This window comes from Penicilliopsis zonata (genome assembly GCF_001890105.1).
Source record: "Penicilliopsis zonata CBS 506.65 unplaced genomic scaffold ASPZOscaffold_1, whole genome shotgun sequence".
Classification (NCBI taxonomy): domain Eukaryota; kingdom Fungi; phylum Ascomycota; class Eurotiomycetes; order Eurotiales; family Aspergillaceae; genus Penicilliopsis; species Penicilliopsis zonata.
The window spans coordinates 1711128-1733706 of NW_019208911.1; the positions used below are offsets into that span (position 1 = coordinate 1711128).

General features: G+C 51.6%; 11 protein-coding genes across 11 annotated transcripts; 2 read left to right on the forward strand and 9 right to left on the reverse strand.

The window, feature by feature from the left end:
• Positions 1–428: 428 nt before the first annotated feature.
• ASPZODRAFT_320103 (hypothetical protein) lies at positions 429–2754 on the reverse strand. Its single transcript, XM_022728230.1, has 3 exons — positions 2678–2754; positions 750–2421; positions 429–696 (listed from the first exon to the last, which is right to left on the reverse strand). Exons 2-3 carry the CDS (start codon positions 2356–2358, stop codon positions 518–520), a joined length of 1788 nt encoding a protein of 595 aa, XP_022585626.1. The 5' UTR covers positions 2359–2421; positions 2678–2754; the 3' UTR covers positions 429–517.
• A 433-nt stretch (positions 2755–3187) lies between these two features.
• On the reverse strand, positions 3188–5720 carry ASPZODRAFT_127130 (hypothetical protein). The gene is made up of 5 exons (XM_022721663.1): positions 5367–5720; positions 5056–5272; positions 4212–4982; positions 3629–4131; positions 3188–3525 (listed from the first exon to the last, which is right to left on the reverse strand). The coding sequence occupies exons 1-5, from the start codon at positions 5419–5421 to the stop codon at positions 3455–3457; spliced, it is 1617 nt and encodes a 538-aa protein (XP_022585627.1). The 5' UTR covers positions 5422–5720; the 3' UTR covers positions 3188–3454.
• Positions 5721–5922: 202 nt separating this feature from the next.
• On the reverse strand, positions 5923–7680 carry ASPZODRAFT_148466 (hypothetical protein; the record flags this gene model as incomplete). Its single annotated transcript, XM_022725375.1, has 4 exons — positions 5923–6836; positions 6900–6989; positions 7037–7289; positions 7357–7680. 4 exons carry the CDS (start codon positions 7678–7680, stop codon positions 5923–5925), a joined length of 1581 nt encoding a protein of 526 aa, XP_022585628.1.
• Positions 7681–8418: 738 nt separating this feature from the next.
• ASPZODRAFT_320187 (hypothetical protein) lies at positions 8419–8977 on the reverse strand. Its single transcript, XM_022728231.1, has 3 exons — positions 8747–8977; positions 8629–8679; positions 8419–8567 (listed from the first exon to the last, which is right to left on the reverse strand). Exons 1-3 carry the CDS (start codon positions 8903–8905, stop codon positions 8490–8492), a joined length of 288 nt encoding a protein of 95 aa, XP_022585629.1. The 5' UTR covers positions 8906–8977; the 3' UTR covers positions 8419–8489.
• A 235-nt stretch (positions 8978–9212) lies between these two features.
• Positions 9213–10535, forward strand: ASPZODRAFT_127132 (hypothetical protein). Its single transcript, XM_022721664.1, has 3 exons — positions 9213–9681; positions 9740–9943; positions 10001–10535. The coding sequence occupies exons 1-3, from the start codon at positions 9394–9396 to the stop codon at positions 10364–10366; spliced, it is 858 nt and encodes a 285-aa protein (XP_022585630.1). The 5' UTR covers positions 9213–9393; the 3' UTR covers positions 10367–10535.
• A 367-nt stretch (positions 10536–10902) lies between these two features.
• Positions 10903–11212, reverse strand: ASPZODRAFT_32253 (hypothetical protein; the record flags this gene model as incomplete). The annotated part of the gene is made up of 3 exons (XM_022728235.1): positions 10903–10974; positions 11027–11089; positions 11153–11212. Coding segments are annotated over 3 exons (195 nt in total), but the record flags the coding sequence as incomplete, so codon positions are not given.
• Positions 11213–11417: 205 nt separating this feature from the next.
• Positions 11418–13045, reverse strand: ASPZODRAFT_107378 (hypothetical protein; the record flags this gene model as incomplete). Its single annotated transcript, XM_022720946.1, has 1 exon — positions 11418–13045. One exon carries the CDS (start codon positions 13043–13045, stop codon positions 11537–11539), a length of 1509 nt encoding a protein of 502 aa, XP_022585632.1. The 3' UTR covers positions 11418–11536.
• Positions 13046–14418: 1373 nt separating this feature from the next.
• ASPZODRAFT_11968 (hypothetical protein) lies at positions 14419–14721 on the reverse strand (the record flags this gene model as incomplete). Its single annotated transcript, XM_022721228.1, has 1 exon — positions 14419–14721. The coding sequence occupies one exon, from the start codon at positions 14719–14721 to the stop codon at positions 14419–14421; it is 303 nt and encodes a 100-aa protein (XP_022585633.1).
• Positions 14722–15983: 1262 nt separating this feature from the next.
• On the reverse strand, positions 15984–17657 carry ASPZODRAFT_11969 (hypothetical protein; the record flags this gene model as incomplete). The annotated part of the gene is made up of 9 exons (XM_022721229.1): positions 15984–16050; positions 16126–16281; positions 16368–16405; positions 16475–16748; positions 16924–17045; positions 17097–17222; positions 17292–17357; positions 17409–17523; positions 17623–17657. 9 exons carry the CDS (start codon positions 17655–17657, stop codon positions 15984–15986), a joined length of 999 nt encoding a protein of 332 aa, XP_022585634.1.
• A 264-nt stretch (positions 17658–17921) lies between these two features.
• On the reverse strand, positions 17922–19884 carry ASPZODRAFT_11970 (hypothetical protein; the record flags this gene model as incomplete). Its single annotated transcript, XM_022721230.1, has 2 exons — positions 17922–19175; positions 19234–19884. The coding sequence occupies 2 exons, from the start codon at positions 19882–19884 to the stop codon at positions 17922–17924; spliced, it is 1905 nt and encodes a 634-aa protein (XP_022585635.1).
• A 1872-nt stretch (positions 19885–21756) lies between these two features.
• Positions 21757–22526, forward strand: ASPZODRAFT_127138 (hypothetical protein). The gene has a single exon (XM_022721665.1). It carries the CDS (start codon positions 22005–22007, stop codon positions 22482–22484), a length of 480 nt encoding a protein of 159 aa, XP_022585636.1. The 5' UTR covers positions 21757–22004; the 3' UTR covers positions 22485–22526.
• Positions 22527–22579: the final 53 nt, after the last annotated feature.

The window sequence follows — 22579 nt, forward strand, 5'->3', positions numbered from 1 at the left end:
GGACAAGGGGCGAACTGCGGGCCCTTCGGGAATGACCCGCCGCGAGACCGGAGCTTCTTCCTTCAGGCGCGCGGCCTCCATCTTACGCCACGCGGGGGCGAAGACGGATTCAATGCGACCAGGGGGGATCCGATCGCCGCCTGGGCGGAAGAGACTGACAGCCGACATGGCAGGGCCAAGAGGGAATTCTGGGGCTTGGCCAGGATACCACAGGGAAGTGGAAGCAAGCTCAGACGGAGCCGAAACCACGGTCTGCACGTCAACAGGTTCCTCGTGTTCCTGCTTGAGTTCATCGCGAATCTCCGCTGTCTTTTCGGCGCCGACCTTCTTCTCCCCTTGAAGGTGCGGGGCGAGCTCAATCGGAAGATTCGCCAGCTCTTCGACCTCTCGGAGGGTCTTGTCCTTGAGGACCCTCTTGGACGACGCTTCGGTGCGCCGGACTCCCTTCGGGCGAGTCCGACGGGTGGACATGGGCTTCACGCCCCCATGGCGACGTGGCTTGTGCAGCAATGCGTCGTCATGGTCCGAAACGTGCGTGCGCTTCTTGCGAGGTCTGCTCTTGATCTGCTCGGCCGGAGCCAAGAGACCGGCATCGATCGGCACGTTGACTGGAAAGAGAGGAGAAAGGAGCTGATGGGAGGGGGAGGTAGTTTCGAGCGTAGGCGTGTGCACGGAGGGAGCAGGGACTGGCAGAGCGTCCGATCGGGGTCTGGCGTGACCAGCCCGAGACGATCGGCGATGACGCTCGCGAGTTCGCTGTCCTTCTGTGGACCCTCGCGACCTACGACGGTGGGGAGGCCGAGACCCCGCCGCCGTAGGTTGGGGAGGTTGCGCTCTGGCTCGCGGTTCGAAAAAGGCGAGGACACGGCGCTTGACCGACCCGGTGACTTCGACGGCGGTGCGAGCAGCGCCCGTGAAGGCGGTGCCCACACCCCGAGGGCCGACGAAGAATTTTTTGCACCAGTGCCAGAAACCTGGCTGGCCAACGTGTCCATCCGCCTCAGGCTGTGCATCGGAAGGGACGCTTTCTGGGGCCTCTGGCCAACTGCCAGGCATTGACGATAGCCCAGAATAGGCGTCAAGATGCTCGTCGCGGATCATGTCGAAGCGACCCTTTGGCGCGTCTGCGTCTGCCTCGAAGATCGATCTCTTGCGAGGAGACGAGTTGCCGGGGACGGAGACCGGAAAAGCGACGGGGGATCCCAGCCGGTGCGGCACGGACGTCTCCAGGTCACGTGCGCCAAGGCTTCGGGGAGATCGCGGATCCGAACGTTCGGCGTCCTGGAGAGACGCACTGGTGGTGGTGGTGGTGGTGGTGGTGGCCTGGTCGCACACCTTGGAGGTAACAGACGGTTTCTCTGCAGATTCACGCAGTCTCCGCAGGTTGGCGGCCTGCAGAGATGCAATGAGATCTGAGTCCTTGTCCGGCGAAGGAACCTTGTGAGAAGGGCCGTCGGGCTTGTCGAGCCGAGGCTTGCTCTCAGCGATCAGAGAAGCAGAGGCGGAGGGTTTGGAAGGGACCTGCTTTCGAGAAGGCAGGTACCCAATCCGGAAGGCTTCCAGATTACGCTTCACGGCGGCCGAGTAAGGCGACTGCGGCACTTCTTGTTCACGAGCAGCCGCGATCGCTGAACAGAATTCCGCCATACGGGATGACACCTGCGACTTGGTCACGGCGTTCTGGAGAGAGGAGGCACGATTGTTGCGACGGAATATAGAGCTACCAGGAAGGATAGAAAAGGAAGTCTTGCGAATGCCCACGAGAGACGAGGAGGTGCGTTTGCGCGGGTCCGCTTTGGGACCATTCAAAGGAATCGCCATCGGTTTGGGACGTTCGGCGGGGTGCATGATGCGGGAGTTCTCTAGAAGCGAATGAGGGTTGGCCGGGCGAGGGAGGGGACCGCAGGATTGAGGATCGGTCAGCGCAGGGTAACCGGGCATGGGAGCAGAAGGGTCCCAGCCATAGATACGGTCAAACGAATCGTCGTAGCGGGCGTGAAGTACCGGGAAGTTTTCGCGAACGGAGGGGAGCGCCGGCTGAGGGATCTGAATACGAGAGGAGAGATCGGTAGTGGTAGGAGGAGCAGCAAAAGAAAACACCGATTCAGAAAAAACCGGACCAGCGAGAGGCAGAGGCCGCTGGGAGGGTAAGTTGTGGTAAGGCGCACGTGTGCCAGTGGTGGGAGCAGCAGTAGCAAAGGAAGACGGGCCAAGAGACAGCGACTGAAAGGGAAGTTGTGAAGCTGCACTGGTTCCAGTGGTTGTATTGGCAGGAAAATATGAGGCGGCGGTCTGAGGTTCAGGAAGGCAAATTTCCATAGGAGTTCCAGGAGGGAGATCGGGAGAGTCAATTATCATAAGATCGGGCTGCTCGTCATTGAGGTTCGCACCGAAGGCTCCAGGAGCACTATCGAAAGGGTTCTGGTTCATCGTGAAGATTAGAGAGAGTTCGTAGAGAGAGACAAGAGATGAAAAACAGTTGAGCAAGTTGCTTGAAGCAGCTAAAAGCTTTTGAAAAAGCGCGATTCACGAGGACAAAAAAATCGAGGGCCGCTAGAAGCGAGAAGAGTACGAGAAAACGCGTTTGGAGGGGAAGGAGGATAGGAAAACGAGGGACGAGAGTGCGAGAAATAAAACGACGCAGCGGGGAGGACTAGAGGACAAGCGAAGAACTTACCAGCCATAGAATGCGTAGACAGGAACTGAGAGTTGGAGCGGGATGTTGAAGTGAGAGAGGAGCGGGGGCGCGCAGTGAAATGACACCGGCCGAGGTGGAAGTGAGGTCTGGAGAGCTTCCGCTTACAGCAAGTTCGCGGCGGTTTGGGAGCTCAAAAGATCTCACTCCAAGCCCAGTCGCGTTCCCGCGCGCTAGTGGGTCACGTGGACCCGCGTCCATGGCTGGAATCTCCGCCCCGCCAGGGACCGATAAGTATCGATAAGAGAAACAGAGTAGATGATACATTAGGTACAGTCTATCAGACGCGTGTGAGCTTTATAGAGCTTCTTCAGAGTACAGAGTATCTCGTTTCTAACGTGTACCGTCTTGTTTCACGCCAGACGACTACAGCTATCAGCTCTGGGCCTCACTTACTAGATAGTTACTTATAGGTACTAACTACCTGGTACCTAGGTACCTCCTACTACCTACCTGAAGTACCTGATACGTACCTAATGAGAGTCACCAGTCCCTCGAAGCACCAATAGGAGACCCCTGTTCCAACACTTGCACCCGATACCTCCTGCAAGCCTCAGGCAGAAATGAAAAACTAAATGGTAGGCATGACAACGTTAGATACCTATTAAATGTTGAGTCGCAGCTAAGAGATGCAACTTCTGGCGTGGGCAAGAGAGGTAGAATCTCAAGCACCACGCTTCTATATACATGACCAAAGAAATCCGTAGCTACAGTTTAGCTCATTCATTCGGTTCAGCCAGCTGAACACCCGGGAACAATTCACTGACGAAGGCCGAGCCCGACCACGTCGAAAAGGAGGGGGCTACCTTCTATAGCGATCCAGGCGATTCCTAAACACAGCAAGTTTTAGGTCAGTCAGGGTACACACGTCGGTGGAGCAGAAATAAAATAAAATAAAATAAAATAAAATAAAAAGCGGGATCAGGATCATACCGGAATAGACAATCAGCTTGGTCACTACCTCTACGTCATATCGGACGCGGGGCTTCTTGATCCGGGAGAACATCTCTGTCTCGTTCGGTTCGTCGATGGAGTAGTCGAGGGGCACTACAGGCGATAAACGAGCGTTCTTGTCGACATCCACCGCCATCGGGATGGGGCTGTAGTTGGGAGTGCCGGTGCCCATCATGTGCTCGTACTCGTCCAGTCGACAGGGGGTTCGGGGGTTCGTCGTCGGGGCTCGTCCGTCCAGGCCGGTCTTCGAATCGTGGTCGGCAGTGGCAGGGGACCCGCGGACGCCATGCGGGGAGGAAAGACTCTCGCGTCTGCGCTTCTCGCGATAGGCGAGCGTTTCGTATGCGTCCGCCTCGGACTGGGGGCCGATCGACACTGCTCGACGTCTTGGATGGCGGATATTGGTGAGGATCGATGGGATTTCGGATATATTTGGGAACACATCGTGGTCCTTGAGATGCGTGGGAACGGTTTTGTATTGCCTATTCAGCTTGTAAGTTTCAACTTGGTCGTATACTCTCTCTAGTGAAAAAAAAGAGAGAGAAAAGAAAAAGGCACTGACGAAGCTCTGGTGAAGAACCGGCGAGGAAGCGAAAGACCGACTCGCTCCAGACCTCGAAAAATGGGCGGAAGCACCCGAAGCAGCGATGGCTTCATGACCTCTCTCCAGACAACAATACAGGTGACTCCTAGCACCGTGCGCAGAATGGTCTTGATCCATCCCAGGCTTTCTAACCGGTACGGAACGGTGGCGGGAGACGGCTCTGTCCACGAGATGCTGGAGCGTGCAAAGTCCCAGTAGGCCACCTCGGCGCCGATCAAGACGCCCGCAAAGGCCACACTGTCGTCAAAGCAAGGACAGTCGTCTGCTGGCTCCGGGTGAATACGAACCAGAGTCAGGATGATCACGACCACGATGAGAACCTCCTTGCCATTGCCCGAGACGAGATATTCGTCAAACCTTTCTCCGTAAACGAACTGCATGATTCCGATCAAAGCGCCGAGCAAACAGCCGATAATGACGTCGAAGAACCCATGCATTCCGCAATACAAGCGCCCGATAACAATGGACACCACATACAGGTATGTGATAGCTTGGAGAAAGATATTGAGATGCGGGCTGACGGTGCAATCCGGCGAGTTGAGAAGAGCGACCGCGTACACAGCCACCGAGACTGCGTTTGTCGAATGCGTGGATGGGAACCCATACTCCAACGCGGCCGAGCCAGACATAGTGATTCGTTGCAGAGGAGGGGACAGGGGTCGTGGCAGGCATAGCAGATCTTTGATGAACCCACTGAAGAAGACGCCGAAAGCCAAAATATGCACCATTCTATTTGTTTTCGCAATCCACATCAGTCAACTGGTCGTAATTCCCTTCCCCTTCCCCCTGTGTAAGAACGTACCCACGACCTAGACTCGTATATCCACACCAGAAGAGAATCGGCAAGAACACCATGAAGAAGGTATGGGTGCCGAGGTTCGCCGTGAAGGCAAAGTACGAATCCAACGTGGGCGTCCGGATCTTGTCTTGAAACCACGCGAGGTACGGCGTTTCGTAGCGGACCAGGGGAAGCAATTTCTCTCGTGGCCAGTAACGCCATGTCGGTAACGCATTGCGATCTATTATTCCGTTGGAAAAAAAAAAAGAAAGAAACAAGCAGTTAGATACACATTAGAAGTGGACGAAGAATGAAGTTTTTTTGACCCCGCGTACAGTGATTGAGACTTCTCAAGCCAGCATCGGGCCGGTCCTTCTTCTCCTGACCCATTTCAACTGACTGTGCGGTGTGAATCGGCGACGACACCTATCCTCGAGTTCGGCTGCCTGTCCTTATACAAGCTGACGCCTGCTTCTGTTTTTCCCTTTCTCCACAACCGATGCGTGCCGTACTTGGGTTATAACAACGTATCACAGTACCTCAGACATAGGGGTCTCGGACAGCTAGAGATCGGGTTTCCTCACCGCGTCCACGAGGAATTGGACACGCGGGCTGCGAGTAGAGCCAGAATTGCTTCGGAGCGGACACGATCGTTGAGCGGAGGTCTGAGCTTCACGATGCGCTTAGTCATGCGTGTACAAGATGAGGATTGGGACCACGCAGTTCTGGTGGCATCTTGGGGCATATTCCAGTATAATTCTTAAATTTATGCAGTATTAGTCTTGTTCAGTAATTCTTTTTCCGATGGGTCAAGTACCGAGTATATCTGTACTGTGGAAGCGAAGGATATACTCTGCCTAGATACAGCGAGACGCAACAATAAGAGCATACTCAATCGACAAACGGTAGGGCTTTAAGCCACTCCCGATATTCTTCATCATTTCTGGCTTCACGTTCCAAGAACCGCTTCACCCCTTCATCGAGCTCTCTCCGAGACTTTTCATAATCTACATCACTAACCCTACCATCCCAATGTTTAAAGCAGCCAGTGTCGCTAACAAATGCATCCATGAGCTCAACGCCTTGGGCCCATAGCTCACTATCCTGCTCCTGCTGCTGGATTTCTTCGCCTGAGAACTGTAATGGGAAGGGCATTCCAGGAAAGCCGCCATTTTCCCATTGCTTCTCGACATCTCTCAACAGGCTGTTAAGGAGCGGCTCGTAGTCCATCAAGACTAATCCCGGAACCACACTAACCTGATGTCGGAGGGTACTCTGGCCCTGTATCGCTTGGAAGACCGTTTTGTTAACCTGAAGACACCTAACTAGATAGAGATTATGTAGTGTCTGTGCTGTATGGAGTGCCTTTGCCTTCCGCTGTTCATCTGGATCCATTGAGTCAAAATTGGGTGGTAAAGAGACCTTCCCCAACTCTTCAGGAACCGGGCCATTGTAGTCGAGAAACGCTGGGCGTCCAACCTGCATAAAAAGCGGACACGCACTGACGGACTGCCAGTCAATGATTCCCACAATACGAGCTGGGTCTTCCGGGTCGACAAATATATTCTGCGAATGGAGATCGCCATGCCATAAGACCGAGGCATGAGTGGCTTTGTTCTCTGGGAGAACATGAGGTGCCATTTTAAGATAGTTTCCCAACGAGGAGAGCTTTTTGGAGAGGCTAGGCTGGTATTGTCGAGGTCCATAGAACAGGCCTTCGGGCATCAAGGGGTACCGGAGACCTGACTTTGCGGCTGCAATTTCCCTCCGCGCAATAGCAGTCATATATTCTGTGATTGTTGGCCCTAAGGGTTGCGCATGAATAAGCACAGGATAATAATATCATACGAGTCGGGGGATGAACTTACATGGACCTCGTTCAATATCTAAGTCGCCTCTCCCGAAGTCAAAGAAAGAACGGTGGTTAGTCGGTCCAATGCCAAACCTTTTGCTCCGAACTTCGCTCCCAGTTGAATCAAGTATAGGAATGAAGTAGTATCCGAACTTTTAGGAAGATCATCTTTATAGTATAACGATCCGAACTTGGAAAATTTTGTAGCCGCCAGACGCCTTTCAATATCAACAACCTGGTCCAGAATTTGGACTTTCTGTTTTCCTTTGATGGTGTCCCAAACATCGGTTAGTACCACGCCAGCCTGCTTCTCCATGAGGATATACTCTGCTCCGAGAGGGTTCTCTGATGCCCGAGAACTCCAGGCGTAAACTCTCGGAACAGGGAGGTTCAGAACATTTTTCAACTAGCAAAGTTAGTACCGACGCGCAAAGAAAAAAAAAGGGTCGCAGTAGAAGGAAAGTAGGCCATACAAAGTCCATAGTTGCAACCTCGCTAGCTGTCGTGAAGTGTGGTCTGCCTGCATTGGGATTTGGAAGTTTCGCAATAATCTCGCGTCCATCATCCATAGTAAGCTGGAATACTTTGTTATATTGGCCCTCTGAGACCTTTAACACTTGGGTGCATGATCTCGCTCCGATCACAGAGGCAGCTAGTCGCAAAAGCGTTGAGAGATCGAACTTGACAGAGCGACAGGCAAGTTGCTGTCGCTCGTTCCAAAGCCAACGACCTGAGGTAAACCGATTGAGCGCCTCGAGGTCATGCTTTGAATCTGCGATGCCCTTGGTCTCATTCATTTTGGAAATGCGGGTAGAAAAAGAAGCTGCCATGAATGTATCGTGGGCGTTACAGCGGCGGGAAAGCAAGCCTCCTAGAGTTCTTCTCGGGAAGGCGCCTCGGATGGCCTTCATATCTAGCGTTTGAGAAAGATGGAAGATCCGGCATTTCGTTGTCATCAAGCAACAGCGCGTTGTGACTCGTGAAACAGGATGAAAGTCGCAGCCGTGGCGGTAGTTGAGGAGGCGCCGTCAGCCGGTGGTGTTGATGACTACCTAACATATATATCTAGATGACATGGCTGAGTAGGTTGCTCAGTACCATGCGAGGGTGAATTCCAATAGTTAACTATTTTGTCATTCCAAAAACTCAGAAACCGAAAGGAATTTCCACAAGAAAGCTCGGCTACATGTCTTCTATATACTCACCGGGCTCATCTGGACCACTTTTGTGCATACAAACGTTCCCGGGTCCGAACCCTGACGGGGGGGAATTGCCCGTGGCCCACAGATTGACCAGTTGGTGGTCAACTGGCCAACTGGCAACTGGCAACTGGCAACTGGCGACTGGCGGCTGGCAACGCGATAATTATTTCCCCTACGATAAGAGTCCCTCCGACTCAACCACCTCATTCATTACCTATTATTTGTTCGCTTTTGACAACCATTCCAACTTGATTTGTCATTGATTAATTGCAAATGAACACTGACAGATAGCCAGATCTTGTTCTGACTCGAATGGACTTGCTTATTCCAGATTGTTGTCGCAATCAACAGGGATACTCTACAACTAGGTCGTCCTCAGACCTCGTACTAGCTGCCTAGGCTGGTCAGGTACGCCAAACTCCTCCTGCACAACAAAAGACCAAGCAGCCAGTCCCGAGCCTCCAGAGTATGTTCAACAGCAGCTGCACGTCAGATTCAGCAGGTGGTGGAGGCAGAGCATTCCATCATTGGATGCAGGCATACAGGCAAGATGCAACACCCACCGCGACCGGTTTGTTTATCGCCACAACACACCTGCACTCAGCCTGTCAATACGACTGTATCCATGGCGGCAGGGGTCCAGAAATCATGAATAACATACCCACTGTGGAGTGTTGCATTTAGAATGAAGACTTGGTAGAGTTGGTCGTAGGCCTGGTGTACTCCGTACCTGTCTCGGACTCTCGGCTTTGACGGCTTCACATCCTGTAAGGAGACAAGAACAGACATCAATGGACCCAGAAAGACAAGTAGAAAGCATCTGAGCAGTGGAGAGCAACTAAAAATATCCCGCTGCCCCTCACTGCTTCTCGTTGCTTCGTCGGAAAATTCATCCTGTCCTGTTCATCCTGTCTATAGCGGAGTTCCTGGCGTCATCGACTTCCGCCGTTGCCATGGCAGCCTCAGCTCTCGTAAACACGCCTCTTTCCTCCCCCCCCCCCACTTGTACGGAGGCAAGTATCCACTGCCCGAATCGTCGTCGATCGGCTGCTGGATCGGAAGACCAGGGCTTATGCTCTTCCCAGCTGGGCCAGATCACCTCGTCTCTTTTCTTCTTTTCATCTCCCACGTTGTGCTGCTCTTTCCTCTCTCTACCTGTCACCTCCCTAGCGTGAGCACCAAGAAAAAAAACAACCAGAAGAAGAAATTGACAGACAACGGAAACGCGCCGTCGAGACCGACCGAACCGTCAACCACAAGCCGCTGTCCACATTTTTTCCCGTCTCCCTTGTTTCGCCTCCGCACAGCATGTCCGCTCAGATGTACGAGGACCAGGCCTATGGAGTCTCACGACGGCCGTCGCTCGCTACGCCGCCCCCGTCGATGACCCCCCAACACAGTCGCGTCCGCAGCCAAAGCGTCCGAGTCAGCAACGGCACCGTTAGTACTAATACGAGTGTCTCGAGTGGAAGGATGTCGGAGGCTACACATGTCACACAGCCGCCAGCGTATTCGAAGAAGTTTGTGGTCGTTGGAGACGGTGGCTGCGGCAAGACCTGTCTTTTGATCAGTTACTCGCAGGGATACTTTCCAGAGGTGAGACAGAGATTCAGTATACTTCGTTATGTCTTGAAGGAGAGAACTAATTTCTAAGAAATATGTGCCCACGGTGTTCGAAAACTACATTACGCAGACTACCCACCGTGCCTCGGGGAAGACGGTCGAACTGGCCCTCTGGGACACTGCTGGACAGGAAGAATATGACCGACTGCGACCCCTCTCCTATCCCGAGACCGATCTACTTTTTGTGTGTTTTGCTATCGACTGCCCCGCTTCGCTAGACAATGTGACGGACAAGGTATGGCCTCGCTTGAGTTCATGAAGCGGTAAAAGGTGTTATATCTAACGCTTTCAGTGGTACCCCGAAGTGCTGCATTTCTGTCCAACAACGCCAATCATCCTCGTCGGCCTCAAATCTGATCTGCGCTCAAAACGAACATGCGTCGAGCTCCTTAAGACACAGGGTCTGACGCCTGTCACGCCCGAGCAGGGCGGTGCCGTCGCGCAGCGCATGGGCGCCTCGTACGTCGAATGCAGCAGCAAGGAGATGATTGGCGTCGACGAGGTGTTTGAGCTTGCCGTTAACACCGTCGTCTCTGTGGAGCAAGACGGCTGGAATACCAACCGACAAAGCACAACCTCGAAAAGCGCAGCAGGCGGCGGCGGCGGCGGCTTCGCTGGCGGGAAGAAGGTCAAGAAGCGCAGTTGCAAGATTTTGTAGAATGCTAGCCTCTCGTCTTCTTTTTCTGTTTTTTTTTTTAGCCTGGGTTTTCCCTGAGCCTGGTTGCTCGGATGTTCTCTCTTGTACTTGACATGTTGATGTTGATGCCAGCTGGAATGAATCATGTGTGATATCCAGCGATGTGTTTTTTGTTTCTTTCTTTTTCTTACCCACCCTTTTTTACGTCTTCCGGCGGTCAGTCCCTTGAATGTTATTCCCCTGATCCAAGAATGCCCATGTCCAGCTTGTCTTCTGATGTCTATTACGATTGGTCTATTAGCCAGCATCTTGCATGCATGGGAGGAGTTTGGAGCAATGCAATAGTGAAACACGAATGGTTACACTCGTAGATTTTCATGATAAGAGTAATCTCTTCTAATTCGTTATACGTTAAACCCTAGATATGTCATGTCATGTTATGTATGTCCTTATTGTTCAGCTGTCTCCCCTTCCTCCTCCTCCTCCTCCTCCTCCTCCTCCCTCTTGATGTCGTCTCCTTGGTCCTCTGGAGCTGTAGTACTCTCCTGCACACCTCCTTCGTCCGGTTTGGCCATGAAATTCTCAAAATGAGACCACAGCGCCTCGACGGACCCGAACTCATTCCCAACCTAGGAGATCAGTAAGAGCTTGGTTTTCAATATTAGATAATCTAGTCTTTACCGCGATGATGCTTTCCAGATTCCGATTCAACCGGTTGATATTCTGAAGGACTTGTTCCATGCCCTTGACAAGTTATTTTCTTTTTTTTTCTTATTTGTATGTTGAAATGTCCACTGATGAGCTTACCACGGCGATCTCCCGGACGAGCTCTTCCCTCTGCTGCTCGAAGACTGAGGGGCTGGCGCGCCCTGGGAAGGCCATAGTGAAATGATTAAAGGAGTGTACTCAGTATATGTAGTACGGAGTATAATGTTAATTCTGTCTGTAGTGTCTGTAGTGTTTTAAGTGTACTCTGTAAGTGTAGGTGAAAACAACGCGTTACCGCCCAGGATTATTATTAGCCCGCTCTAAGTTGGAATACAATAACTACGTAACCAGGGATGAATAAAATGCAGTAACATTAAATAAGAGATTTTTTTTCTACCTCATCTATCTCTATGTATTTATAAAAGAAAAAAAAAATTGCTCGCTTTTTCCCCACCCCGGCTAAACCAGCAGCTTGAAAAAACTTTAGTCAATGTACTTCGGGAGGGTCTTGAGGATACCGTCCTGGGCAATCTGCTCCATGGCGGCGGTGATCTCCTGGAGAAAGCGCTTGTCTTTGCGCAGGTCATCGCCGAAGAGGGTCTTGATGCTGAGGATCTCGGCCGGGTTGGTACCCCCCGCGCGAGCCTTGGCCTGGAGTTCCTCACGCATAGGGTCGTCGACCTGGAAGGGCTTGCCTGCGTCGTCGACGCCGTTGATGTAATGGAACCAGGCGGCAGCGACGAAGCACAGACGGCGGAAGGGGCCCGACACCCAGATCGCCTCGGCAATGGACGGCATGATGAACTGGGGGATCTTGCCCGAGGCGTTGAGGCAGATGCGGGGCAGCTGGTCCATGATGGTGGGATTGGAGAAGCGCTCGATGAGCGTGTTGCAGTACTCGTCGATGTCGACGCCCGGGATCTCCGGCAGCAGCGGCTTCACCTCCTCCTGCATCATCTGCCACACAAACTTGCGGAAGAGGGGGTTCTCCATCACCTCATGCACGTACTTGAAGCCTGCCAGCTGGCCCGGGTAGCCCAGGGCCGAGTGGCTGCCGTTGAGCAGGCGCAGCTTGTGCTTCTCGAACTGCTCGACGGCGTGCACGTTCTTGACAACCTGGACCCCGACTTTTTCAAAGGGCGGGCGGCCGTCGGAGAACTGGTCCTCGATGACCCACTGCATGAAGGGCTCTGTGACGACCGGCCACGCGTCCTCGATGTCAAAGTTGTCTGCCAGGGCCTCCTTGTCGGTGGCGGATGTCTGAGGGGTGATACGGTCGACCATGGCGTTGGGGAAGGCCCCCTGCTCGGTGATCCACGCGGCGACCTCCGGGCTGCGCAGGCGCGCAAACGACTCGAGCATGTGGCGGGTGATCGAGCCGTTCTTCTGCATGTTGTCGCAGGACATGACGGTGAAGGGCTTGAGGCCCTGCTGCCGGCGTCGAGCCAGGGCGGCGTAGAGGAAGCCGAACGTGGTGCGCGGGGTCTGCTCGTTGGCCGGGTCGAGATCGAACTGGATGTCCGGGTGCTCGCTTTGCAGCTCGTGTGTGTTCTCGTTGTAGTAGTACCCGCTCTCCGTGATGGTCAGCGACACAATGTGCGTATCCGGGTGCGCCATTTTGGCAATGACAGCCTCGCGGTCATCGGGGGCAAAGAGGTAGGAGTTGATGCTGCCCACAACGTGGGCAAAGCTTCCCTTGGCCGACCGCTCAATGACGGTGTACATGTGGTCCTGCGACCCCAGGGCGTCGCGCATGACAGCATCAAAGGGCTGCAAGCCAACACCGCAGATTGCATAGTCCCTGACCCCGTGTTTCTCCATCAACTGGTCGACGTAGACAGCCAGATGGGCTCGGTGGAAGCCGCCGACGCCGACATGGACGATCCCCTCCTTGACAGCGCCACCGCGCTGGTAGGTCGGAACCTTGACCTGCGCCTTACCTGCCGCCAGAATCTGCGACAGAGTTGTGCGTTTTAACTTGAGAGGGGCCATTATGATCAATTAACAGATAAAATAAAAGATAGAAAGAGAGAAAAAAGGATGGAATTACCAGGGAGGAAAGGTTTGGAGCAGGAAAAAGATAGACAGGGCCATGATGCGGTGTGCTGGAATTATAAAAAGAGTGAGATAACAGGATAAACTTAGTCCTTATCAGTAATACAGATCAGGTTTTTTTGTATTGTGTAATGAGCTAACTATAAATAGTATTTTTCAATAAATATGGGGTATGAGCTCATACTCCATAGTACCTCTTCCTATCAATTATCTATTTAACACGTAAGTTATCTAGTTAATAGTATAAAGTACTTTATACTTATATTAGACTGGTAATATTACTGCATAGAACAATAACCTGCTACTACATACTGCCTAGGTACCTAGGTAGTTACACAGAATCTCAGCTATGCAGGTGTAACAGAGTACTCCATACTCCGTACACGATTATTCCATATTTCAGATCAGATCAGCTGACTACATATAGGTACTAGTGTTAACTAGCTCCTCAACAAGCATATTATTCTAGGCAGTGAGTTACCTAAGTAAATAGTAAATAGTCCATAGTCCATCGTTGCTTCTCCGGAGTACTCCGTATAACCTGGTACCAACTAGTAAGGTGGCGGTGTGGGAGAATGGCCATGACTGACCGAGTCTAGACTCGCCAACTGGTCATTCGGAGGAAAAATGACAGGGAAAAGATGTTATAGAGACCTTGGTGGTTAATAGTATTATGTCTGTAGTACTGCATAGTATAACTATCTTGTCTCTAGGTTTGAGTTATAGTAATTACTGACATTAGACAGATGTATGTAGAATAGAGTATGTAGAGTACAGAGTATAGAATGACATTCCAATTTCTAAACTTCTGCAAGGAGATCTTTACTCCGTACAGCTGTACACTCAATTATTGCCAATTTTATAGAATTGTCTCCATCCTAGGAGTCATGTGAATGTAGATCCTTCCGCTAGCCCGGGTATCGCGGTAACAATATCATAACTGTATGTCGTACTCCGTATATCCATATCCTATCCGTATCCGTATGTAGTATACCCCTATGTATATCCATTTAAATGTCGTTCCCATCATACCATCATAATAGTAATATCATATCACCCTCCGAGACGGATCCCGGCATCTCGGCGATATGAACCATTCATTTCCATGCATGTCTCGGATCCCATGTACTGACTGTAACGTGGCACGCCTTTGTCGGTCCAGATATGTAGTAATGCATGAACTTCGATTCTCGGCGGTTTCGGCGGGAGGGGATGAGTCTTTCCAGGTCTGAAAAACCAGTCTATCGAGAGAAAATGGGGGCGTTTGTCAAAAAAAAAAAAAGGTTCGATCAGGCTGACAAAAAAAGCAACTATGTCGAGCTGCGCCGTGCGTGGAGAATCCCACCGAGCCGCTTCCACCGCTGCTGCGCCGGAGAGGTAGACGTCGGCGGTCCATCGCGCTCAGCGCGCTCGGTGCCGCGGTCCCTATCCAGAAAACTAAAGCTGGCTTTGCTGGACGACTGTGTTGAGGACCGCGCCCGGCCCGTCGGCGTTGTAGGGGCTTCCTGGTACCCGGCCAGGATGTCTTCGAGCCGGACGTCGGCGTCGGATATTCTCACCGCACCGTCGGAGGAGTCGAGGATCTCGACGAATCGTGAAGGCATGTCTCGCATTGCTGGGTATATGGTATCTTGGGTAGGAAACTTCGTAGTGTCAACGAGCGAGTGTATTGAGTCAGAAGGTCTTGGGAAAGATAGACAGGAGATCAGGTCATAGTTATGTCCATGGAGGTGAGGCAGCGTTGGTTAGACGCATATATGAAACAGGAAAACTCAATAGAGCAAACGTCTCAAAATTTAGACAAAGGAAACCCCGCATATATATAGTAGGTACTATGTAGTAGGTACCATTTTTTCGAGAGTTTCATTTAGCGCTCCGGACAAAGGGGGGGGGGGGGGGGGGGGGGAGGAAGCATGGCGGGGCCAGCAGGACAGAATTCGTGGAGAAGGCGAGGGAGGCAACATGGTGTGCACACTACTGTGCAATAGTATGTCCATGCAGCAGTGATCTGCTGATGTTTGCCATAGGAGATGGTTCGTCCGTTGAATGTGGCGCATGGGTGAGGGTTCGCGCCATTGACGTCGAAGGAGACGAGGATTTAGGCAGTACGGGAGTGGATGGAGGAGTAGGTAGGTTGATATAATTCTAAGCACATACGCAGTGACTAAGGGACTATTGGGTCTTGCTGTGGAGGCGTCTCAAGGATCATCATGGATTAAATCTTTATTATATGAATAGTGGACTCTTCTGACGTTATTAGAAGAGTATACGCGTACGATGCGATATGTATTCGCCACAATCATATGCTGACTCGTTACTTGTAGATAGCTAGCACAGCCACGCAATTGGTTCAAAGGTGTTATATAGTGTTGTACAGTGTACGTACTACACAGTCGTACTCTTTTAATGAAGAGATATTTATATCTCGACAGAAGCCATATGAACTTTGCAGAAGATCAGGCAGAAGGAATCGCATCAGATACACGAAACCCCCCCCCACTATTATGATCTCAGTCTACATTAGGCCCAGCTTGTGCAACTATTAGTCTTGCAATTTGCGAAATATTTGTTAAACCTTTGGGTAGTCTTGTACAGTCGTAGGTAGAGCAGACAATCAGTGCAAGCATTCCCTCTCAAATCGTGCTTGCAGGTTGTCGAATCCACGCCAACAGCCTCGTGCGAACCCAACAGTAGAGGCGAGGCCATGATCATCATATCTGGATATCTGGGTGCCATACAAACACGGCAATGAATCTTCTCGTCCATCTGTTTCTCTTCATCCCTCCACGCGCACAACTGTTTCTTTATATCGCGTAGGAAAGGGATAACGGCGCCCGGTATTAAAACGCCAGTAGTTCGGTAACCATTTATTCGTCTATTTCAATGCCATATCTGTCATTTCCACATCGTCTGCTGTGCCCATCCAGAGGATATTGTTACACCTGGAAGTAGCAGTGGTTAGCACTCGATATGAAGAAGAGGAGAGAAAGAGAGAAGGGGAATAAGTGAAGAAATACCTGATTAAGACCAGCCCCAGTGTCCCCGTATTCTTTCCATCAATGAACTCTTCCGTGTCCCGAAGCAGCACGTTCATGTACGAGTCAATGCTCTCCAGCTTACCCTTGTACTCGGTCTGGCCCCATTTCAGGCGGATGATCAGCTCTGAACCGACTCTAAGAGCTAGTCAGTATGATTCTATTAACGAGTAATAAACCGACGACAGGCCTAAGCAGTCGACGACCGGGGAATAAATGCGCACCTGGCCTGCAGGAACGGCCGAGGGTTAACGGGTTGGAACTAATCAACCGGTTAGCACTACATTCCGGCCATCTCTTATCCGAAACAAAGAAAAAAAAAACAACTAACGCTCATGATGTTGTTTGAACAGGGTCTGTCGCGCGCGTGGTGAACCCCGGATGGAGGAATCGAGGATCCGGAATGGAGGGATTGGGAAAGGGGTTCGCCAAGCAGATACCGTGACCGACCAGCCGGTAGATTTGATTCACCCTTGCGAAAGATGCTCTGGCTGCGTGCTGGGCGTGAGGGAGCGGGCGCAGGAGTGGATTGGATTAGATACGGTGGACGACTGGACGTGCTGGCGGACTCCGAAACTCGTCGGGCGAAAATGTGAAGCTGAGCTCTGGCAGAATGTCACCGCCTGTCCTCCATACATATACGAGTAGTTAGTTGAGAGTTAACTATTTAACTAAGTATCTCTTCTCTTCAGTATATTTATTCATGTTGATCATTCTGTATTTTCCATCAGGCAATAATGATACATAGAGAGTATTACTCAAGCCCTGCCAATCTCCCACTTGAGCTCCTTGATAGAAACCTCCTCGCCGGCCTTTTCATCATAGTCGTACCATTCCCCCTCTACCAAGTCGATGGCCGTGAATGCTGTCGACGACTCGACTCCTTTGGCCTCCCATTCCCCCTGACAGATTAGCTTTAGTTGAACCAACAAAGTAAAAAAAAAAGAACGTACGTCAGGCTTGAAATCCGTAAACTCCAGACCCCGGCAGTCCATATCGATGATCTTCTGACCCTTCCGTTTGTCCTGATCAACCTGGTATGCGTTCGGGCCGGCCAGGATGGAAGCAGACCCAGGTCTCTAAACATCATACAGACGAATCAGTCATTGCAAATGATGTGACCCGTAGTGAGGCGTAAATGTAAATACCCCACAATTCTTGCATTTCATCACCAGGTTAGCCTCGCCTCGACTCCCGCTGATTTCATGTTGTTCCTGAGCCATGATTAGTAGTTATAGTTAACCGGTCAACACCTCTAAGCTTACAAAACGAGTGAAGCTGACCCAGTTAGGGTGGATCTCTCGGCACGAAGTGCATTGCACCTTGAAAGTATAGTAGTATGGTTCGTCAGGGGTATCTTTGGGCTGCAGGGCTGTCACTCTTTAGTAGTCAGAAAGAAGTTTGGATGAAAAGAGGGGAAGAGGGGGAACACTAGGAACACCACTACGATACCGTAGTCAAATGCAGTTTTATACTTACCCCTCGAGCTCGGCAGAGAGAACCAGAGAAAGCATTTTTCAATGATCAATAGCTAGGCGCGAGTACCCTTGGAAACGGAACGAGTGTTTGAAGAGAGCTTTGCTGGTGCGGGGTGGATCTTGGAGGGACGGAAATATCATGATGCTATCAGCGAATCAGATTTCCCCCTACTAGGTACGTCTATTACTACAGTAGTACAGTCTACTTCTTTTCTCTTCTTAAAAATTTTCTTATTAATTCGATATACTAGAATACATACGCTAAAGCAGAGAAAAAAAAATTGACCACGGGCGCTCATATTACAGACGGCTCTGCTGATCCTGTCCAAGAGGTTTCGTCGCAAACGCTCCAAAGTAGGCGTTCAGCGCGTCGACGGTACCGCTTCCCTCGACGAGCTGGATGGAACACGCGACATGCCCGTCCGGACGGGTGACAACGACAGCGCCCTTCTCGGGATCGATGCCTAGCTTCTCGTGGGCGGCAAACTGGGCTGTGGGCACCCGAACATCCGGGAGATTGTCCGCGTAGATGTGGTAGTGGTAGTCCTTGAGAATCTGGGGCACCGACGCCATGTCGATGGTGTTCTTGTCGTTGGCATAGATCAGGCACAGGGTGAAAAATTTGGAGTGGGGCAGGTCACGCTCGAAGAAGGACACCTCCTTGATATCGGATCGCTGGTAGATAGATAAGAAGGAGCGCTCTTTCTTGAGGTTCGCAGCCAGGTCGTCAATGGCCTGCTTCGTCGTGGCCTGCTTTCCTGCAAAGATGAAGATGCGGAACGACCCGTTGACGGGAACCTCTTGTTCGAGATGCACAAAGTTGGAGTCGGCCAGCCTGGTGACGGTTGCCGGGGTAAAGACACGTCCTGCAGTCAGTCGGATCCCGGGTACACCGAACAGGGGTGACTGAGCCCGGTGGGTGGTGTCCCAGTTGAAGACGTTGGGCTTGTAAGCGACTCCATACCCACTGGTGAACTCGCACGACTCTTTGAACGTCTTGACAAACTCGTCTTCCTCTCCGCCTTCAGCAACAGTCGTGTGGCTGGCCGACCCGACTTCTCCGGCAGTGGGGCGGCGCTTGGAAAACAGAGCTGCGTACTTGTTGTCGAAGCCGAGAAGCGTCTCCGCGATGTCCTTGCGCTCGCTCTCGTATGTAGACAGAATAGAGCGGTTGGCGAAGCCAGATTCAACGGCGTGGATCTTCCAGGCCATGTTCAACGCATCGTGGAAAGCCGTGTTCATCCCTTGACCGGCCTTGGGGCTGTGGGTATGGCAGGCGTCACCCCCCAGGAAGACCCGCTCATCTAAAGTGTATCGCTCCGAGATACCTTGTCCGATCGGGTAGACGGAGTACCACTCTACCCGGTCCCACTCCAGGTAATAAGGCTGGAGAATCTTCTTCGCTGTCGCCTGCACATCCTCGACGGTCGCGGTCTTGCGGGGGTTCCAGTCAGGGTCGGACGAGGAGGCGATCTGGACATACAAACGGACCATGTTGTCTTCCCGAGGAATAACCATGATCGAGCCCGCATCGGAGTGAATAGTACATTTGGTCTGCGATTCTTTTAGCCAGTGTTCGTAATAGAAATTCGGTTTCTCTTCTTCTTCTAACCTTGATATCAGGGAAGTCGGTGCGCACAACCCCGTCCATGACACCCCAAACATAGGAAATGGGGTCTTTGTATTGGATCTTGATCCCCAGCTTCTCCCGGATGCTACTCCGGGCGCCTTCGCCGCTAAACAGATACTTGGTGCGGACCTTTGTGATGACGTTGGTATCGATCGACTTGAGGCTCACCTCCACCGGGTAGTCTTCGTCCTTGCCATCATTCGCGAAGTCGACTACCGTCCACGGCCGTTCTACTGTCGTGCCCGCCTTGTTGATCTCGTCAAGGAAGACTTTCTCAATCTTCCCCTGGTGGACAAGAGTGGTAAACGGGTAGCGGGTGTCGATAAATCGGGGGCAACTAGGCCAGCTACCCGTACGGTGAATGCCCTTGCCTTCAGCGAGAGGGTCCCAGAAAGAAACATCATAGACTTTCGCCGGGTGGTACGCCATGATGGCGCGCTTCAGACCGAGATTGCGAAGGATCTCCGTGGAGCGTGGTTGAATGCCATCGGCACGCCCAGTCGCAGTCGGAACGGGGCGGTTATCGATATGTTTAACCTTGTAACCCCATCTAGACATGCAGAGGGACAGCAGAAGGCCGACAGGCCCTGCACCCACGATGACAATGTCGTATGTATCCTCTGAGTGAGCCATATCCAGGTAGTACTAGTTACGTTGGTAACTAGTTGTGAGGGGAGAGTTTCCAACAAGAAAAAGAAAAAGAAAAGAGCAACAGAAATAACAGAGCCCGTTATTGAGTCAGCTTATTCCCAGAATATTGTCGACCAGGAAAAAGTGAGCGCCATTCTCCAGGTACACCACCTATATATAAGAATGTTGGAAGCGAGGGTAGCGGGCCCTCCACTCGTCAACGGCATTCATACTCGGCTGAGAGATCTTGGGGCAGCTTGGCCAGGTGCTGAATATGCACAGCCACGGATTGGTTACACAGCTCCCCTGCGACTCCATGGCAGCGAGCCCTCTTTGTGGGAGAGCCGCAGTCGTCCATCCCCGTCGACGGTATCCGTGGGGAAGAGGGCGAACTGGGCGTATCACAAGGCGTCCCAGTCTATGCCGGATAGAAACTCGGCAAGTGGACTATGGTCACGTGATCGGGTACGAGGTGGGACCGTCGGCAGCAGATCACGGGAATCAGTCCCTGGGTTGCTTATATAATCACATACTAGCTGTAGGAAGCCTCAGGCATGAAGGGAGCCTTGGAGTCGCTCCCTATTCAGGAAAGAATGGGACGTGCTTGAAATATCAATAGGAAGTTCAATAAGCATCAAGCTGGGTGGCTACCTCGCGCTCTAAGGTGCTTTCCCAGTACTTCAGACTATTTAGCACCCATATAGCAGTATTATAAGCTAATAATTGTTCAAGGATGCTTCACAGTGATGTGGAAAATATCTTCGACTGGCCTGACTACGAGGTTGTCGAGGCAGCGAACCATTCTCTCGAGCGGTCTCGATCTGAAGGGTGACGCGCTCCTGGAACCTGTCAATGGATATTAGTTGAAGGAGGCATCTACCCTATTGTTGAGGAGCTATTAGGGAATATTAGTTGATTTGATTCTGACTTGAAGAGTTCAATAAGAGGTGGGGGGAGGGGCATTGTATCGAGGTCTTATAGAGAGCGCTAATGGGTCTGATTGTTGAAGTAGGCTATTGATTAAAAGGCTATTGTTTTATTTACCCATTCACTCGACACAATCTATTGATGAGGTGACCCTTTGACTATTCAGGGCCTATAGACTGTCCCTATTGTTATACAATAAGGCCTCATTCTGTCAATAAATAACAGACTATGCCTTTTTCACCATGGCAGAGCTCCTACCCCCCATCTCTTCTGCTTTTTTCCCCCTCGTCGTCCTTCTCCTTCTCCTTCTCTTCTCCTTCAACCTTTCCCTGCTTCTTGAACGCGATATTCGATATTTTCTACGTTGCAAGTAGCACAGCTCAGATCAATGGCGAACATGAACGCTGTCGACGTGCCCATCATGCTCAGCCCAGAGTAGGAACCCCGAGTCCATGACCACAAGAATAGACCATTGACCTCTTCTACAGGCTTCTTCCCTACGAAGATATCCTCAAACTCAACCCTTTCTACGAGGAGCTTCGTAGATTTTGGCACGAGTCGTCCGAGAGCAGTGAGAACTCAATCTCAACTCTCTCGACCATCCATTCCTCCAACTTGGATCTTGATCCGTCCTTCCCACCTTTGAACATCCGCTCGGTGACCTCTGGATCGGACATCCAGGTACACACTGGATCCTGCCAGCCGAAGCAACCTCAGGCAATCTACCAGTCTCCTTCGTCTCACCAGAGCCAACAGATCGCATGCTTCGGATATGGTGACGAGAGCACCCAGTCTCCTCTGCGTTGCGAGTCTTCGCAGTTCTTCCGTGAGCCTGAGATTCTAGACGCTAATCTTGACGACAAAGATCTGTTTCCCGTGCCGGTGACTAGCCACAAGAAACTTTTCGGAGCAAACGGTTGGCTTGGAAACACGACAAAGCCGGATAAACTGAGTAAGAAGAAGACATTTGGAAATCTGAGGAAGAAGATCAAGCAGCAAGTCGAAGACCTTGTGAGTAAAATTGAGCCTCGATTCCTACATTCATTCTCCGTTCTCTAATCCCTGAACAGGCTGGAGACGTCGTCAAAGTCTCCAACGCCCTCGCCCAGCCTCCTCGTCGTCGTCCGACGATTGTCAAGAAACTGACTCTTGCGATCTCCTTGGACCCTCCGACCCAAGCCAGGCTCTATTCCGAGATGGAGGTCATGATCTGCGTCAGCGCCAATAAGTTTCTTGTCCAGCAATACAAAGAAGGCCGCCTTTCGACGGACTCGATCAACAAGCTGACCAAGGCCTGGGGATCGAAGAACCGACCCCAGGTTCTCGAATTCCAATTCGACCAAGCGACCCAGCGCGATCTGATCCTAGCCAATATCCGCACCTTGCGCTTCAATGGCGAGACATCGACCAATCCCGTGCTCCTCAACTCCAATCTGCACAACTGGAAGGCCATCGTCAAGGAGATGAGCGTCCGCACCTTCTGTTCTCCCGACAGCGCCATCCGCAAGCACATGCATGACATCCATAAGATTCTTGAAATGCTCGGTGCCCCCTTCGCCACCTTCATGGCCTTTCGCGATCTGCAGATGCGTACCTTGGCCACGATGAAAGAGCATCTGAGCAAAAACCACGTCTCGAGTAATCCTCCTGGAGATAGCGGCCACAGAATGACCTGATACCCACCTCAAAATACCTAGCTGTTTTTCTTTCCCTTCCCTTTATTCTCCTCTTTTTGCATTTATCGCTTCTTCTTTGAACTGCCCGCTGAGAA

Excerpts from the sequence above, each read along its gene's own strand:
- ASPZODRAFT_320103 (XM_022728230.1), bottom strand. The coding sequence starts at position 2,358 with ATGATAATTGACTCTCCCGATCTCCCTCCTGGAACTCCTATGGAAATT. Across the intron at positions 697-749 it reads CACAGAAGGACAGCGAACTC|GCTCTGCCAGTCCCTGCTCC; the intron begins GCGAGCGTCATC and ends CCCCGATCGGAC.
- ASPZODRAFT_127130 (XM_022721663.1), bottom strand. The coding sequence starts at position 5,421 with ATGGGTCAGGAGAAGAAGGACCGGCCCGATGCTGGCTTGAGAAGTCTC. Across the intron at positions 4,983-5,055 it reads TATACGAGTCTAGGTCGTGG|AATGGTGCATATTTTGGCTT; the intron begins GTACGTTCTTAC and ends GAAAACAAATAG. Across the intron at positions 4,132-4,211 it reads CGGTTCTTCACCAGAGCTTC|GCAATACAAAACCGTTCCCA; the intron begins GTCAGTGCCTTT and ends CAAGCTGAATAG.
- ASPZODRAFT_320187 (XM_022728231.1), bottom strand. The coding sequence starts at position 8,905 with ATGCTTTCTACTTGTCTTTCTGGGTCCATTGATGTCTGTTCTTGTCTC. Across the intron at positions 8,680-8,746 it reads AATGCAACACTCCACAGTGG|GTGTGTTGTGGCGATAAACA; the intron begins GTATGTTATTCA and ends GGCTGAGTGCAG. Across the intron at positions 8,568-8,628 it reads GTGGGTGTTGCATCTTGCCT|CTGCTGTTGAACATACTCTG; the intron begins GTATGCCTGCAT and ends TCTGACGTGCAG.
- ASPZODRAFT_127132 (XM_022721664.1), top strand. The coding sequence starts at position 9,394 with ATGTCCGCTCAGATGTACGAGGACCAGGCCTATGGAGTCTCACGACGG. Across the intron at positions 9,682-9,739 it reads CGCAGGGATACTTTCCAGAG|AAATATGTGCCCACGGTGTT; the intron begins GTGAGACAGAGA and ends CTAATTTCTAAG. Across the intron at positions 9,944-10,000 it reads TAGACAATGTGACGGACAAG|TGGTACCCCGAAGTGCTGCA; the intron begins GTATGGCCTCGC and ends TAACGCTTTCAG.
- ASPZODRAFT_127138 (XM_022721665.1), top strand. The coding sequence starts at position 22,005 with ATGGAGGTCATGATCTGCGTCAGCGCCAATAAGTTTCTTGTCCAGCAA.